General features: G+C 35.8%; 1 protein-coding gene across 2 annotated transcripts in view; it reads left to right on the top strand.

Annotated features, from left to right (window-relative positions):
• Positions 1-17,479, top strand: part of LOC113105687 (elongation factor-like GTPase 1) — a 91,524-nt gene extending 74,045 nt beyond the window's left edge. For both annotated transcript variants that reach the window (XM_026266921.1, XM_026266922.1), the window contains exons 18-20: positions 3,135-4,105; positions 8,171-8,355; positions 16,507-17,479. In XM_026266921.1, the coding sequence (XP_026122706.1) occupies positions 3,135-4,105; positions 8,171-8,355; positions 16,507-16,695 (1,345 nt within the window). In that variant the 3' untranslated portion in view covers positions 16,696-17,479. The remainder of the gene's footprint in view (positions 1-3,134; positions 4,106-8,170; positions 8,356-16,506) is intronic.
• Positions 17,480-18,165: the final 686 nt, after the last annotated feature.

Here is an 18,165-nt window from a genome sequence, read left to right as displayed (position 1 = left end):
GGGAACGAGGTTCAGTGTTTTGACAAAACTGGTGAGTTCATTGCGAAACTGCAGTATCCAGATGCACAGGTGAAGTCCTGCGATCAGTGTATCAAACCCCCCAAAACATCTGTCTGAACCAAAACCAAAACAACTCCATAATTTCTGCAACTAGAGGAGAAAACATGGCCGTCTGATGGTGTAGTGCTGTAGTAAATGGGCTGTTATTTAGTCACTAGCTCTGCCCCTCAGGTCAGAAAGAAACACCAGTACCACATGAGAGGAAAGCCAGAGGTGAAGACCCATAAGACCCCGAGCTGCTGGTTTGGGGGTCGTCGGGGTCACCGCTGAGGTCAGGCCGCCTGCAGTGTCTACTCCTCAGTCTGAGTGGCGTTTAAAAATATCCCTCAGACCTTGGTGTCAAAGCAGTTCAGCGATAGCCTGACCAGACCTCTGACGCAGCGCCTGTCCTCAGGCCATTCACAGCGAGGTCACGGGACGATGACATCACATCCTCAGCAGAAAATGGGTCAGCTGCCAGAATGCAGAAGAAAATGGGACATTACGCCCTCTCATGTGTTGATTATTGATTTAGTTTGAGGAAAAGCATTGCTTGAGTTTGTTTTGCATGTTATTAATGATTGTATCATCGAAAAGCTTGTCGATTATGCAGCTTTTTGTCAATATGTCACTTTAGTGTCATTATAAGCTTATGGAAAAGGTCATATGTCTTTAAGGCCAATAAATTGCATTGAATATGTACATCATAATGGAAACTAGAGTGGGCCACTAATTGCGGATTCACTCACTCTCAGCAATGTGTATAGTAGGAGTCTGTCCATTGTTCAAACGTTTTTTTAATATTTATATTTATCTTCTTTTTTTTTTAAATCATTTATAGTCACCAAGGCTGCAGTTACTCCAGTCGTCAGTGTCACATGATCCTTCAGAAATCATTCTTATATGCTGATTTGCTGCTCAAAGAACATCATTCATTTTAAAAATATATATTTTTATGTTTTTATATTATTATATTGTTTTTTATTAACCTTTGAATGTTAAACAGTTTTATAAATATACATTTATATAATTTATGTAATCCCCTTTTGTTAATGTCTGTAATGTCACTTGTTTAATGCAATACGTCCCATGCTAATTAAAAATATTAATTTATTTCCAAAAAAGTGACCCCAAACACTCTTCTCCACAACAATAATAATAAAAAAAAATCTTATAAACTTCCCATCGAATGTTTCAGCAAATTAAACCAATTCTGTAAGCGGTTAGAGAGAAAGCTATTTGGTGAGTGTTTACCAACATTACTTCCTGTTTTAATATAAAAGTGTGCTGTTATTGTAATTATGGCCATTTTAATGACGTTAATGATAATTCTACATGATATCCAGTGTAATTTGAGTCAACAGGAACACATTTCTGTTTTAAAAGCAGCGCTGATGGGGCCGTGGAGGTGCATGAGGCAAGAGAGTTAGGAAATAACAAAAAATAATGAGGTTGAAGAAGTGGAAGCTAACTGTGTGAATCGCATCACACCAGGAGCTGTCAGCAGTGAGACAGCAGCCCAGTCACGGCTCTCGGGAGCTTTCTAGTAAACATTTTCCACTGGATTATCTTCTTCCCAAACCGTTCTGTGGCCGTCTGGATCTAACTGGATTACACAATGTCTCCACGAAGACAGCAGCCATGTCAACCGTCTGCTCCACTTAACAAAGCCCAGTGACCCATGAGACCCAAGTGTCCGACTGTGTCCATTAACCAGTGACCCAGAGTGTTTAGGTCCCCCATTAGATTCAGGTCATTCTGTATTCAAACATGCATTACATGCAAGCATAACATATTGAGTAAGCCTGGGTTGTGTGATATTCTTATGAATCAATGCGCTTTTATCTTCCGGCAGAATGTTTATGTCTGTTTCCTCACGCAGACAGAGAGAGAGATTAATGTGTATTTGAATAATTTCTGCATGAATGGCCCATTGTAAATTAGATTTTACTGTGCTATAATGACTTGCTGGAGAATCAGAGCTCGGCTCTTACCGTTGGCTGAACGCCAGTCTTGAGTGCCGGCAATAATTTTCTTTCATGTCCTCCCAGTTAGTTTGAAAAATAAGCCTTTTCATACAACCGGTCTTTTTTTCCCTGAGTAGTTACTGTATTTCATGGCCTCTGTAGTTGTTTTCTGCACAATGACAATAAAGTTGAATCTAATGTAATCTAGTGTAGTGATTCAATGTTTTAGAGTTGTCACATTACTAAAATATCACTATTGATATTGTGTTTCTCAATAGCAATTTCAATACCACAGCAAAGCCTAATACATAATACTTAGTTTATTAAACACACTTTTTTTTAAGTATAATAATAATAATAATAATAATGTATTAAATGTAGTTTTAAATGTAAGTCAACCGCCATATATTTCTGTTTGTTATAAATAGTATATTAGATATTTTTGTTTATATATACTGCTTCATGCGAAATTTAAGTCATTATTACTCAATACATAATCTGTAATTTTTTTATATATATATATATATATATATATGAAGAGTTCAGATGCAAAAGCCTCTAAATGCCATCTGAAATTTTCATCTAAAATTAGGATTTTTGTCAAGCTCCTATGCTTAGGTTGAGTCATTTTACTTTAATGGCAATGTGCAGGTTCTTTTCCAGACTATTAAAGTGAAATAACTGAACATAAATATAGGAGCTTGATAAAAATCCTAATTTTAGATGAAAATTTCAGATGGCATTTAGAGGCTTTTGCATCTGAACTCTTCATATATATATATATATATATATATATATATATATATATATTTTTTTTTTTTTTTTTTTTTTTATATTTAATACACACACACATATATATATTATACAATATATTTTGTTTTTGTGTTTAAATGTAAATGCACACTGACATGTAAATGTAAATTATCTTCATGCTTATCAGGTAGTTATTATACGTAAGCAAACAATAATAAAGTATATAAAATAATAATGAAATAATAAAAATAAAGTAAATTAAAAATAACTTTTTTTTTTATTTTACAATGCAAACTTATCCATAGATGACATCAGTATTTTTTGACTCTGCATGTTTTTTTTGCATCATGATTGATATTTCTCTTTATCCTCTAGGTTTGCTAAAATTGAAATCAGTGCATCCAAACCAATCATCCCGTTCCGCGAGACAGTGATTAGGCCTCCCAAAGTGGACATGGTGAATGAGGACATGGGAAAGCAGCAGAAGGTGGCGGTGATTCACCAGGTCAAGGAGGAACAAACAAAGTATCCCGAAGGCATCCAGGTGGATTCCACCGGTCTGGTCACGCTCACCACCCCGAACAAGATAGCCACGGTCGGGGTGCGGGCTATTCCTCTTCCTGAGGAAGTCACCCGCCTTCTGGAGGACAATGTGGAGCTCATCCGCACAATGGAGCAGTTCAGCCTGTTCGCCTGGGAGGACAAGACTCTGGACATCAACCAGAAAATCCTGGAGAACATCCAGGATTTCAAGGTAAAGCTGGAGAGCAACCTGCAAGGCCGCAAGTGGAGGGGAGCCGTGGAGCGTATCTGGGCATTTGGTCCACGACGTTGTGGGCCAAATATTCTCCTCAACAATGTCGAGGGCTACCGGAGACCCTCTGTGTGGCAGTGTCTGGAACGAGAAAAGGAAACAGAAAAGGCAGAGATCAGAGACTTTGACAATAGCATTGCCAGTGGCTTCCAGTTAGCTACGCTTTCTGGTCCCATGTGTGAGGAACCTTTGATGGGGGTTTGCTTCTCTGTAGAGACCTGGGACATGAAGCTTTCTGTACCTCTAGCTCAAAAAGACTCAATCGATGACGATTCCCAAGCTGCAGAGCCAAATAATGATGACCACAGTGAGAGATCTGATGCTCACGAGACAAACACCTCATCGGCAAGCTCTAACCAAAGCAGGAGCAGAGTGGAGGTCGCTGGGGGTTCGGTGGACTGTTATGGGCCGTTCTCAGGGCAGCTTATCGCTGCTATGAAGGAGGCCTGCAGATACGCCTTCCAAGCTAAACCTCAACGGCTGATGGCAGCCATGTATACATGCGAAATCATGGCCACCGCTGAGGTCCTGGGTAAGCAGTTTATTCAGTCTCTACAAAAACATAGTCGAGAAGTCAATCTTTATGAAAGACAAAATGTCAGTTCATGGTTTTGTTTCCCATAAGCATTATACTACTAAGAAGGTCATGGAGCCACACTACAAAAAATAACTTTTTTTATCAGTGTTATTTTAGTATGATATACTAATATGGGATCACGATTCATTAATTCATGATTCATTAAAAGTGTCATAAGTACGTCCTGTCCAATTTCTGTATAACAATCAAAAATACTGCAGCAAAGTAAAGAAACACTAACTATTTCATTGGGATTTAATTGTCTCTTTAGGTAAACTGAAACTGAAAATGGCCACTTAAAGAGATTTCACCACAAAATTAAAATGAGTCAACATTTACTCACTCTCATGTCATTCCAAACCTAGTGGAAACTCAGATCAGTGAATAATGACCTACATTTCAGTCTGTTCTCCACAAAACGATCATACGAGTCATATGAAACCTTTATGGTACTTTTATGCCTCTTTTGTGTCCCTTTTGAAGTTTGACAGTCCCAGTCATCATTTATGTTCATTAAATTTAATCACATATCCACCTATTGAGTTCCAGTTAAGAAGGAAAGTCACACAGATTTGGAAAGAACCCACAACCCTAGGGTTAGGAGACAAACTCTCTAACCACTAGGCCACGACTTACCATGACTTTTGATTATACTGTACAATAATATAGCCTACACCTACAGAATATTGGCTGATAGATCATTATCAGTCCTTTTTTACTTCCTAATATCAGTATCTGCATCAACCCCCCCCCCCCCCCCAAAAAAAAAACCATATCGGTCGTGCTCTAGTCTCTAAAAAGGTCCCTATACCATGCAAAGAGGAAATAGTTATCCCAGGTCCTTGATTGAAAGCTGATGTAAAACAGCCATGTATCTGTGTGATGCCGTCATTGCATCAGGTTCCAGAACAAAAGCAGGATTGTCCAGCCCACATGCCTGTGTGAAACGAACCCAGTTGAAGGGGTAAGAGAATCATGCCCCACGAGAACCAAAACCTCTGAGAAAATCGGTCTGCCTGGGCCAAAGGGGAGAAAATACGTAAATATTTTAACAAATGGTGCAAATTACCTTCCCGATTGTTTTTGTTCGCTTGAGGAAAAAAGTTTGAAATCTGTAAATGAAGCACAGGCATTTAGTTTCCATAACTGCAATGAGAGCAAAAGTATTTGGGAGCGCAGCTGGAGTGTGTTAAGGGAGAAAATGGTTTTGAATTTAAAATATATAAACTTCATTTTTCACTGGCAGGATGTTTTCCATATCCAGATAACTAGGTCACACTGTTGACATCCAGGTGTATGTATTACAGATGTTTCCAGATGAGATAAACGTCTTACATGTATACATTAAAGCGAAAAGGGCCTCTTAAACATTCTATGCTTTTGTAGCAAGCAAAGGTTTTTAGAAATGCCAATTTTCAATGATAGTCAACAAGTGTGTGTGTGTGTGTGTTTATGTGTAAAATCTGAATATATATTAATAAATTGTAGACGGGTATATATATATATATATATATATATATATATATATATATATATATCTAATATAAATCGAATTATATAATCATAACTACATGAATACATAAATATAAATATGTATTTATAAATTTGAATCTAGTCATCAGTGTGCATCTAATACATCTAATATTGTAATATAAATACATTTATGAATATATAAATGTAAATGAGAATGTATACTGTTTTGAATACATGTACAAACCCGATTCCAAAAAAGTTGGGACACTGTACAAATTGTGAAATAAAAACAGAATGCAATGATGTGGAAGTTTCAACTTTCAATATTTTATTCAGAATACAACATAATGATATATCGGAGGTTTAAACTGAGAAAATTTATAATTTTAAGGGAAAAATAAGTTGATTTAAAATTTTATGGCATCAATGGGGGAATTGGTGATCCTCTGCCCATCTTGACTTCTGAGAAACACTTTTTATACCCAATCATGTTGCCAATTGACCTAAGTTGTAAATTGGTCCTCCAGCTGTTCCTTATATGTAAATTTAACGTTTCCGGCCTCTTATTGCTACCTGTCCCAACTTCTTTGGAATGTGTAGAAATCCAACATGAGCCAGTATTTGGCATGACATTTCAAAATGTCTCACTTTCAACATTTGATATGTTATCTTTATTTTATTGTGTATAAAACATAAGTTTATGATATTTGTAAATTATTCCATTACTTTTTTACTCACAATTTGTACATGTCCCAACTTTTTTGGAATCGGGTTTGTATGTAAAACTAAATCTGAAAATATAAATATAAATGTAAATTGTAAATCTGAATATATATATAAATATGCATGTGTTTGTCTCCGTTTAATTATTTTAAAAATACATTTAAAGAGTAATTCATGACTGTATAGATGTAATCTGACTGTAAATCAGAATCTAGTTATAATTCTCTCTATATAAAAGTAAATGTAAAAGTAAATCACACATACATAAATACAAATTATGCTATTTCTCCAGTTAATTTTCATTTGTAGAGTCATATTTCAAATTATACATTCCACCAATAACATTACATCATCCAGCAGTAGGAACGGCAGCAATAGCCATCAGTACAACTGATCTTTGACCTCCATCAACAAAATCACTCTCATTACAATTAGACAGGCTGTTTTTGCTACTGTTCCATTAGGACTTCTATATATAACTGACTTCCACAAACTGCTAAAGTTTATCATCACAACCAGCTTAAAAAAACCGAGTACGTGTTGATGCATCTGCATAGAAGTCATATGTTAATGTACTCATAGATTTCTGATTAAGCTGTTTTTGCTGCTTAGTTTCACTAAATAGTCCTGGTGGGCTGCAGTTGTGAATGCTGGAGTATTTCTACATAGTCCATCAATCTCTTTTAAGAGCAAGGAAAATCCTGTTTTCCTCTATACATCTCCTCTAACAGTCAAGTCAATAACAGTTTTATACAACACAGTAACAGAGGTGTGCATTCATGGCCCGGATGTACAGAGGTCATGACCTTCTATAGATGTCTGTCATCAAGTATTATTGCGAGAGCTTCACACTCGTCTGCAGTGTTAACAGGTCGATGGTCTCTGGGGCCGAACTGTAAGATACACAGGCACTGAGTTTCTTCCCCCGTCACTTCCATGTATTCACCCGCCTGTGTGTGTGTGTGTGTCAGCCGCTGTTTGTGTTAGTTAAAGGAGAAGGATGTCTGCAACAGATGAATTTTAACAAACGTCTGATTGTGTGTGATATTCTGAGATTCTGCCTCGGGATGATGGATTTGTGTGCATGTGTGTTTTTAGGTAATACATGATCTATGGTTTGACCGACATAAATGATGGGCATGGTCATTTAAATAAAGCTAAAAAATTATAATTATTAGATGAAAAACTTATTCCTAAAAAACTAGAAGTGTTTGAAATAAATTTAAGCAAAAAACTAAAAAAGAAAAAAAAAAGTAAATAAATACAAATATATATTATTAAACTACAAAGTTATATATACTGTATATAGTTAAAATAGAATTACAAAAGCACATGAAATTGAATTACTGAAATAAAAAAATAAAGAAATAAAGAAAAGCTTAAATTAAAAAATATAATTCTATAATGAGAAAAGTGGATAGCAAAATTACTTAAATTGAAAGAAAAAAACAGAAAATATGACCGTTAAAAATATTAATAAATACTGTAATAGTCTTCATTAACAACAAAATGACTAAAGAATAAAGTTCAGTTAAGTTCAATTAAGTTAAGATTAGTTAACTGAAATAAGTTTAAGTACTAAAGACAAAAACTGAAATTGAATCATATAGAAATAGAAAAAAGCTTTTAACAAAATAACTAAAGTTTCAACTATTAAAACAAATACTGAAAATATAAGAACGAACGCTAATTCAAAATATTAATAAATACTGTAATGAATTAATAATGATTACAAAAAGGAGTAGAAGTTTAGATCAGTTTAGAGGTTTTGTTTTTTTCCTCCAAGTGCGGTTCTTTAGGTTGATAAATATACGTGTGTTGCAGGTCGTGTGTATGCCGTTCTGTCCAAGCGGGAAGGACGAGTCCTCCAAGAGGAGATGAAGGAAGGGACAGACATGTTCATCATTAAGGCTGTACTTCCTGTTGCCGAGAGTTTCGGATTCGCTGACGAGATCAGGAAGAGGACGAGCGGCCTGGCCAGCCCACAGCTAGTCTTCAGCCACTGGGAGGTGAGTGAATGAATGAATGGCTGTGCAAATGAATGTAAAAACTAATCCATTCATGAAGATTTAACTGAATGAATGGTTGTGCAATGGTTTCATATATTTTGGATTCCTGTAGCTTTTATGTCTGGCCTGCCCTTTCCCTCTAAGAACAGTTGAACACACATATATAGATTAAAAAAAATTATCAACTAATCGATCAGAAATGGTTGACTTTTTCCACCTTAGTTGTTGTTATCTGCAAAATCCAATATCTGTTGACAAAATAAATCCAAACAAAATTAGTGAACAGAAAACTGCTGAAATTTAAGAATAAATGAATGAGAGTGAATTAATTGAGAAATAATTGAACGACTGAATATTTGTGAATATTGAATGAATGCGCTAATAATGAATCGGTGTGATTGAATGAACAAATCAATGAATGATCGAACTATATGCTTGTTTGTGTTATATTTTATATGTGCTTCATATTGCTTCAAATTTTTGTCAAAATTGTCTTTGAATAGGAAAAAGTGTCAGTGTCAAGTATTAAGTCTTGCTGACCTCAGACTTTTGAACAGTAGTGTATGAATGAACAAACTGACAGCAAACTGAAGAATGAATTAAAAATTTCTCCTTTGCTCTTTGACGTGTGTTTAGTTATCTCACCCTCAGAACACAGAGTTAGTTTACTGTAGGGGACAGGAAATACACCGCAAAGATACTGGACCCAGTGCCAGACGTTCATATCTATACAGACGCATGATAATATGTGATCATACGTGGCTGGAGAACTGTATGGACAGGCCAATCCATCAGAACCAGTCATATTGATCTGCTGTCAGATGTCAGTGCTGCTGATCTGGCAAAAGCGTGTTTACCTTGAGAGTGTCGAGCAGTCAGTGAACGAGCTGTGTGTGAGTGTGTACTCAGAGAGCGCTCTGGATTGATCAATGCATTACAGGCATTAGGCAGAGACACGTACACAGTGCTGGGGTAACATCACATAAGCGCTTATGTGTGGTGCACAGATATGTTGTTTTCATTCAAATCAAAGCTGACACAGCTGGCACAGCTGACACAGAACAGCATACACTGTTTACAATTAGTAGATACCTTCCAAAATGGCACTAGGGTTATACGGAGGAGACAAAGTGTTAAATAAAGTCTTTTTTCAACTTTTTTTTTTTCTTTTGAACACAAGAGTATTCTCGTAGCTTCCTAAAATTATGGTTGAACCCCTGATGTCACATTCATTATTGTACTGATCTTCTTGTTACGTTTCTGGATGTTGATCATGTAAGGACCCTTGCTGTCTATGGGAGGATCAGAGAGCTCACGGAATGCATCAAAAATATCGTCATTTGTGTTTCAATAATGAACCGGGGTCTTATGGGTTTGGAACAACATTAGGGTGAGTAATTAATGACAGAATTTTCATGTTGGGGTGAACTAACCCTTTAAAATGATAGTGACTGAACAGAATTAAAATAATATAGGAAATAGGATGCACAATTGTAATTGAAATGTTAGTAAATGGAATTTTAATTCAAATTAATTCATATAACTGGATGGATGGAATAAATAAACAGCTAGATAGAAAGATAGATAGATAGATTGCTAGTAGTGTAAGTTGAAAGGCTGAATCAAGTGTTGTTGTTGTTTACTGATCTTTTAACCCAGTGGAGTGGAGGCGTTTGGTCGTGTGTATTTTTAGCAGATTGTTCCTCACGTGGGAGTTCACTGTGAGTTAGTAGAGCATTTCAGATGCTGTGTGTGTGTGTGTGTGTGTGTGTGGTGGAGGATTGGCGTGAAAGAGGATCAAAGGCTGTAGACGCCACATGTGTGCCATCTTTAACCCGACGGCTGGCTGGACGTGTTCTCAACACTCTGGGGCTGGGTGAGCGAACGCAGCTCTGCGGCCATATGGTGCTACTGTCAGCCAGGATGATGGGTCGAGTTAAGCCGGGCATGATACACACACACAATCACACACAAAGGGCATATAAGGGCGTCTGCTACTTCACAAAACAGTTGCGCCACTTTTGCATGCGGTGTGTCTGAGTGCAGAAACCTGCGTCTTATTCACAAAACACCCACAGTTCAGCACAAACTCTTAAGTGTGCTAATATAGCACAGTACTTCAAAGATTAAAATGAGTCATATTAAATCAAAATCATAGCTAAAGGGTTTGAACTCACAACAACCTCATAGATACTCTTGACTTTTTGCTAAACTGCTGCAATCCTGATCAATCAGTCCTCTGTGTCATCTGACAGCTGATGGGCTCGGGGAGATTTAGTGCTTATCTTGATTTAGTAATGCAGTTTATTATGCATCTCTGGAACATTTGATTCTGAGGCTACTCTTAAAAACTCTTAAGTCATCTGGTTATTTACAGAAAAAATGTTGCTTCAAGGTAATACTACATTTTATGATAATGCAATACATTATTATGTCTTTGTAGACAATGCTGAAGCATGAGTGTTGAATTAAATTCCCTTTATTCTGGCATGGCAATTTTTACTTGATTTTCTGAGAAATAAGCCATGATTAATGTTCTGTATCTCTGCGAGGAGAAGAACAGTTAATAATCTCCTGTACTCCTAGTGTTTGAGTACAGTGTGAGTATCACACACTCACTAACACACATGACTCAAATTGTCCTCCTGTCTTGGTACTTGAAGACTGTGTTTGTTTTGCAGGAGGAGGGTAATTCAATTCCATGTTTAATTCAAACCCTGCCTTGCTAAATTTTGAGGTCGGCTGCATTTTCAATTCTTGTAAATGTGGCCTATGTGTGCAGAGAAAAGACTAAAGACAGTGTAAAGCGGAGCACTGCGACCCCGTTTTGTCCTCCTGTGTGTGTGTGTGTGTGTGTGTGTGTGTGTGTGTGTGGGGAGTGTCTCCTTTTACAGCTGAATTGCTGTTGTTCTCTTTTCTGTGGATGTTTTATGGGTCTTAAGGTGCTCATTTTGCAGGACTGCAGGACTTCTACAAAACTGTGTTGTTTTGTTAGTCCTAAAGCGTTTATAAGAATTGTTCACCAAAAAAAAGAAAAATCTGTAATCTACTCGCTCTCAGTCTGTTTCATGTCTTGTATGACGTTTTTCTTCATTGAAACAAAGAAGATGATAATCAGCACAAAGCTCACTTCTCTTTTAAATGACATAATGATCTAGTTGTTGTTTTTTTATACAAAGAAAGCTAATATTCACCACTGACTGTTCATAAAGAATAAAAGGAACAGATAAAAGTTAATGTTCATCAAAAGTTTGGGGTGTGTACGAAGCAAATGCGAATGCATGAAAAAATATGATGCATCACATACATTCAGATTTGTGCCAGTTTTGAAACGTATCACATCAAATGTTATTGTTTCTCACATATTTCCTGACTCATCATCATTGATGTCAGACCTGGGTTGAGTGGCATCTTGAAACGCCATAGATTTTCAGCAAAAAAAATTATTAATATAGTATGTGACCCTGGACGACAAAACGAGTCATAAGATTTATACATCACCTGAAAGCTGAATAATGTTAATGTATGAAAAATGTTGACAATATTTGGCCGAGATGGAATCTGAGGGTTCAAAAAAAAATCGAAATATTGAGAAAATCACCTTTAAAGTTGTCCAAATGAAGTCCTTTGCAATGCATATTCCTAATCAAAATGTAAGTTTTTATATATTTATTGTAGGAAAGTTACAAAATATCTTCATGGAACATGATCTTTACTGAATCTCCTAATGATTTTTGGCTTAAAAGAAAAAATCAATAATTAAGACCTATACAATGTATTGGTGGCTGTTGCTACAAATATACCCCAGTGACTTAAGACTGGTTTTGTGCTGCAGGGTCACACATATAAAGAGAAAACGGCACTCTCTTCAGAACGTCATATGGGTTTGAAATAACCCTCTAAGCAGTGTTTTGTCACCCATGAACATGATTTCTGACTGGATGTGTTTTGCTCGTTGGAATCGGTGCTTTGGAGACAGTTATTGATATGTGGGTTTGCAGTTGCACATGTGTCCTCCTGCTAAAGGCATTATACGGATCCATTTCAGGGCAACTGATGTGTCAGGAAATGAAGTAGTATAACTGACAGCAGTCTTATAAAGTTGGTCCGGATAGCGTTTCCTCATCGCTTTTGTTGTAGATCTCGCACCTGTCTCGTTCTCTCTCTCTTTCTCCAAGAGCCGCAGAGTTGAAAAGGTGCCAAACGCAGGACGCTGCACCATTAGTGTGAAAACTCAGCCATATCTCACCGAACCTACACACTCCGTCTGACAGCCTGCATGCGTGCATGTGTGTGTATGCTTGTGTGTGTGGGCAGATGTCAAGCTCTGACAGCAGCACTTCCATTGAGAGTGTGTGTGTGTGTTCCCTACTGTGCGGAGAGCCCATTAGACACCATTAGACACATATGCCAGGGCCTCGAATCCGCCCTCGATCTGTCTGCCAAGCGTCTGCCCGCCCCTGCCATGAGAGACACACACACACACACACACACACACACACTAATCAGTGCCAGCCATGAGCTAGACATATGCAGGTCAACATAATCTAATTGTGCGAGATGGACAAAGAAATGGACGTGTGTGTGTGTGTGTGTGTGCGTGCGTGCGTGCGTGTGTGTGTGTGTGTGTGTGTGTTATACTGGGCCGTTGTGTGATTCAGACACACAGTTGGTGTCATTCAGTGTTGGCGCTGCTATCAAACACACACTCCACCCCGTCATGGACAGCGGCGGACGGTCGCTCATTAAAACCTTCCGTCTCGCTACATTTCCATTTACTGAATTTGTGGTTTGTTATGTAACAGTTATCAGATTCTAGTGCGATCAGCGTAATGACTGATTGAACAACAGAACAACTTTGAGAGTAAAACAATAACTGGGAATAATGAGAGGTTGCTTCTTGAGCAGCAAATTAATATATTAGAATAGTTTCTGAAGGATCATGTGACACTTAAGACTTCAGCTTTTCGTCACTGGAATAAATGACATTTTAGAATATATTCAAATCGAAAACTTTATTAAAAAAATAATAATTTATTTTAAAAACCTTTTTTGTTGCTTTTACTCTTTTTTTTAATATATATAAATGCAGCCTTGGTGAGCAAAAGAGACTTATTTTAAAAACGCTGAAAAATCTTAACAAATGAACCCAAACTTGTTAACACTATTTGTTTACGCATATATGGATTTATTTATAACACACAGTTTAAATGGCCAAATATTGACAGTATAAATACTTAAATTGGATATTTTTCTTAATATTAGTGTGTTCTATATATTTTATGATAATTAGTTTTGAATCGTTAGCAAAGCTGTTAATGGCATGGGCATATATATATATATATATATATATATATATATATATATATATATATATAATATAATGCAATACAGAAAACTGTCAATATAAATAAAAACCAACCACTAACCAAATATTTGTGTGAGTAATATGGTCTACTGTTAAAACGTTTGGGGTCAGTCATTTTTGTAACATTGAAAAAAAAAAAAAAAAAAAAAAACTTTTGTTCAATTTAATGTTTCCTGCTTAATAAAACAAAATCATTAATTAATTAATAATTAGAAATAAATTCATTTTTATTCATCTTAAAAATATTTTTTAAGATGATACAATTTTATATTTTTATTTATTTATTTTCATTCTTCTCAAAATATTACTTTTGGTCAATTTAATGTGTCCTTGCTTAATAAAAATTATACATTTATTAATTAATAATTAGAAAAATTCATTTTTATTCATCTTAAAAAACATTTTTAGATGATTACATTTTATATTATTATTTATTCTTCCAAAAATATTACTTTTGATCAATTTAATGTGTCCTTGCTTAATAAAAATATTCATAAAATAATTAATTGATAATTAAAAATCATATTAAACCTAAACTTTTTTTAAACCCTAAAAAGTGTATGTAACAGGGTACATAAACTATATTTAATAAACTACAGAAGAGTAATTAATAGTAAGAACAGACTATTCTAGACAATATTCGTGTTCTCTTAGCATACAGTGTTGTTATCTTACAAACAGGCTAACGGTATGAATTAAGTGATTCGATTTTTCTCATGCAGTTTGTGTGAAGAACACTGTGTGTTGCAGCTCGTGTATAAACGTTTCAGATCAGTCACTACTGTGGTTTCGTGACAGTCATAGTGCTGTCTGTGCCTCCAGTAAGAGCGTGTGTTTGTGCACACATCACAGACAAATGAAAAGTGCCCTGTCACTTGTTGGGCTGTGCTTGAGTGAGTGCACACACAAGACAAAAGCTCATTAGTGGAGGGAAAAATCAGGGATGGTAACCCAAGCTGTCAGGTCAACGGAGAAAGAGAGGGAGAGACTGATGGCACGAAAGACAAATGAGAATAAGAAAGCAGATATGGAATCAAAGAGCAGCACTCAGGAAGCTCTTTGCTTGTGCTCGACGGCCGTTTAAATGCTAATGGTCTGTAAGCTGGTTCTCTTCAGTGATGCTCCTGAAGCGCTGGACTGCTTGGGTTTAAATCGGGCCGTTGTTGGCCTCTGCCATCTGTCCCGGGGTAACGGAGCCCACGCCGTGGGGCCTCTCTGGGACCAGGTGCAGGGGCCCCGCTGGACTCTTACAGTAATTGTACCACTCGTGCTATTGTCTGAGCATGAGGTCATATTGTGTGTGTGTGTGTTGCTGCAGGGATTGCGTCATCCATCAAGCACCTGCTCCCAGTGCTGTATGTGTGTGTGTGTGTGTGTGTGTGTGTGTGTGTGTGCTGGTACATGCTCACGCTGTGCCTGGTATAATGACCATTATGTGTATCTCTCCACAGCGGACAATTGCGTAGTCTAGTTCTGCCCTGGAACGACTCATTTTCTTTTTATAATGAGAGAGAGGAAGACAAAGGGATAGAAATATTGTGCTGCCAATTCCTGACTGACTCACAAATTAACTAAACACTTCACAAATGGGCCTTCACTTCACTGATTAAATTTAGATTTGAAATTCTGGAAATGAGTAGCACTTTACATGGGTTACATATGACGTGTGTTTTAACTCACATTTTAATCATTGCAGATTCACATTAACAGTATCCCAATATACAATTTAACCAAATGCTTGTACAATGCAATCAAAAGCTATTTAACACTAATATAACATTGTTGTAGGCATGTGCTAATGCATATTCTAATGCATGACTTACATTATGATATTTATATATATATATAGAGAGAGAGAGAGAGAGAGAGATTTACTTAGTGTATAATCATATTTTACAATCATGTACTTATGCTCATTTTGGATAATCCAAAATAATGTTAAGTGTGTTTATGTATTTATTTATTAATCATGTGTTTATTCCTTCTTTGCTTAATACAGGAAATTAAAATATGAGATAGATATTTGTATTTTATTTAATTAATTAATTCATTCATTCATTCATTCATTCATTCATTCATTCATTCATTCATTCTGTATTTAGTAATAGTGTTATTGTTATAAATAAATTAATTAATGATTTTGTTCTTTTTATTTATAGTTTCTATAATTGATAGTTTATATAAGTTTATTTATATATTTATTTTTAACTCAACAATAGTGATAATTCAAATGTTGGTCAATTTAGACCATAATAATTTTATAAATACATTTAATATAGATTTAATTTAATATATTGTAGAGAATCCAATGCATCAAATACCTTCAAATTTCAAATTCAGATATTTTTAAAAAATCCAGTAGAAGAAAGTTTTTTCTTTTCTTTTCTTTTCTTTTTTATTTTATTTTTTTGAGCTTTATGGATGTAAATGTCATCCATTATCCCATAAAAAAATAAAAAATAAACTTATTTGGGCTGCATCACAGTCTTAGCATTTCCTATATTGTTCTCAAAAATAACGTGAGAGAAGGTGAAGCAGTCCTGCCATGCAAATGCATGCATCGCAGTAAAGTAATGTTCAATCGAAATTTGTAGTAGTTCATTAAACATGATATTCAAGGAAAGAAAGAGGTTTCAGTCAGCTCTATAAATTAAATGAAAAAATTAGATATGAATGATTTGTTGTTTATTAGATGCTTCAAACAAGTGTTGCTAATCTATATCCACAGCTGAAGCCATTAACGTGTGTGTGTGTGTGTGTGTGTGTGTGTGTGTGTGTTTTAGGTCATCAGCAGTGATCCATTCTGGGTTCCCACTACTGAAGAGGAGTACTTACACTTTGGAGAAAAGGCAGACTCGAGCAATCAGGCTCTGAAGTACATGAACGCCGTTCGCAGACGCAAAGGCCTCTACGTGGAGGAGAAGATCGTAGAACATGCGGAAAAACAGCGAACTCTCAGCAAGAACAAATAAAGCCAGTGATCCGCAATCATGAAACTCGACCATGAATGAATGAATTCTGGAAAGCCTTTCTTGTGTCAACTGTTGCTTTAAATTCAGTGCAGCAATATACTGTATGTAAGAATGGTTTTGCAGTTTTTTTTCTTTACATTTATTTAAATGCCCTGCTCCTGTTTTGTGAAAGAGCTTCATTAACTTATTGGGTGTCTCACAACCACTCCTTCGTTTGACTTTATAGTATCAGTCTCTAATGACCAACCAATTGGCTGAAACTGAGCAGATAGTGATTCAGTCATTATCTTCAGAAATGTACTTTTAATATCAGTTTAGTTTATAACAGACAGTGGGTTTCATTTATAATGGGTCTCATGGTTTCCTATTGCAGATGGGTGGAGAAACCAATGTTTAAAATGTTAATGGATTCAGTGACTGAACCTCATTTAGTAATGTCGGTTCAATCTGCTGAGACACTACAGCTGAACATGTCTGCGTTATATATTCATCTGCACTCATCTATTGTACAATTGTGCTGTGCTATTAAGCAATTAACCAATTGCAGTGCACTCTGTAGCCTAATGTTGTAAATATTATACAGCAATTGAAGTCGATTACACAGTTCGAGATGTTTTTGGACCAGACTGAAGGAATAGATCGTCTGATTTGCGCTGACTTTGTTACACACAGATTGATTTTTCATCTTGTTTTCCAATCACATGTTCTTAAACAACGCTCCTTTCCTCAGTTATCCAGGACAGGATTAAATTCTACAATTAAAGAGACCTGCTTTGAAATCATACCGTATCTTCTTACGTGTTTGGGATCTTGTGCTGGGGTCTGCTGTTGCATAATTGAAGAGTCCTCTTGAAATACAGTTTCAATTAGTTTGAAGTGAAGCGGCCCTGAAATGCATTCGTCCATCGCTCCCTTTTGGTTTACAAATGTTTAAACCCTTGATTTAATTTGTGTGGAACACAACTTTAATGGCGTTGGGAGAAGGATTTGAATTCTTTAATAAGAAAGGTGCCCCCAGAATACTACACGTGTGTGAAATCACGACCAAGATTTAGGAAATAAACGTGACTGAACACACAAGCTGTAGAATGTTTTACGTTTCTCCGTTCTGGTTGAATGAATAGTTTGTGCCAATGCATTTTAATTGGATCATTGCTTTAATTTTCTGAAATGTCGTCATCTACCTATTACAATCGTAATGTTTATTTAAAATAATATTATTTTTATCTTACAGAATGATTTATATTTACACATGATGATAATAGTAATTATTATTATTATTTGTTTAAATTCGGCTCTAAATCAAGTAAATGTTACATTTAAATTGTTGTTTTTATTTATTGCCCTAATTTATTATTATTATTATTATTATTACATGTAAATATAAATATTTCTATAATATAAAAATAATAATAGTTTTAAATAAACATTATTAGTATTATTTATTTGCATAAATATGATTAATAATAA

The sequence above is a fragment of the Carassius auratus genome, chromosome 7 (assembly GCF_003368295.1).
Source record: "Carassius auratus strain Wakin chromosome 7, ASM336829v1, whole genome shotgun sequence".
NCBI classification, from domain to species: Eukaryota; Metazoa; Chordata; class Actinopteri; order Cypriniformes; family Cyprinidae; genus Carassius; species Carassius auratus.
The sequence above is the reverse complement of the archived record's forward strand: the minus strand, read 5'-3'. Positions and strand labels throughout refer to the sequence as shown.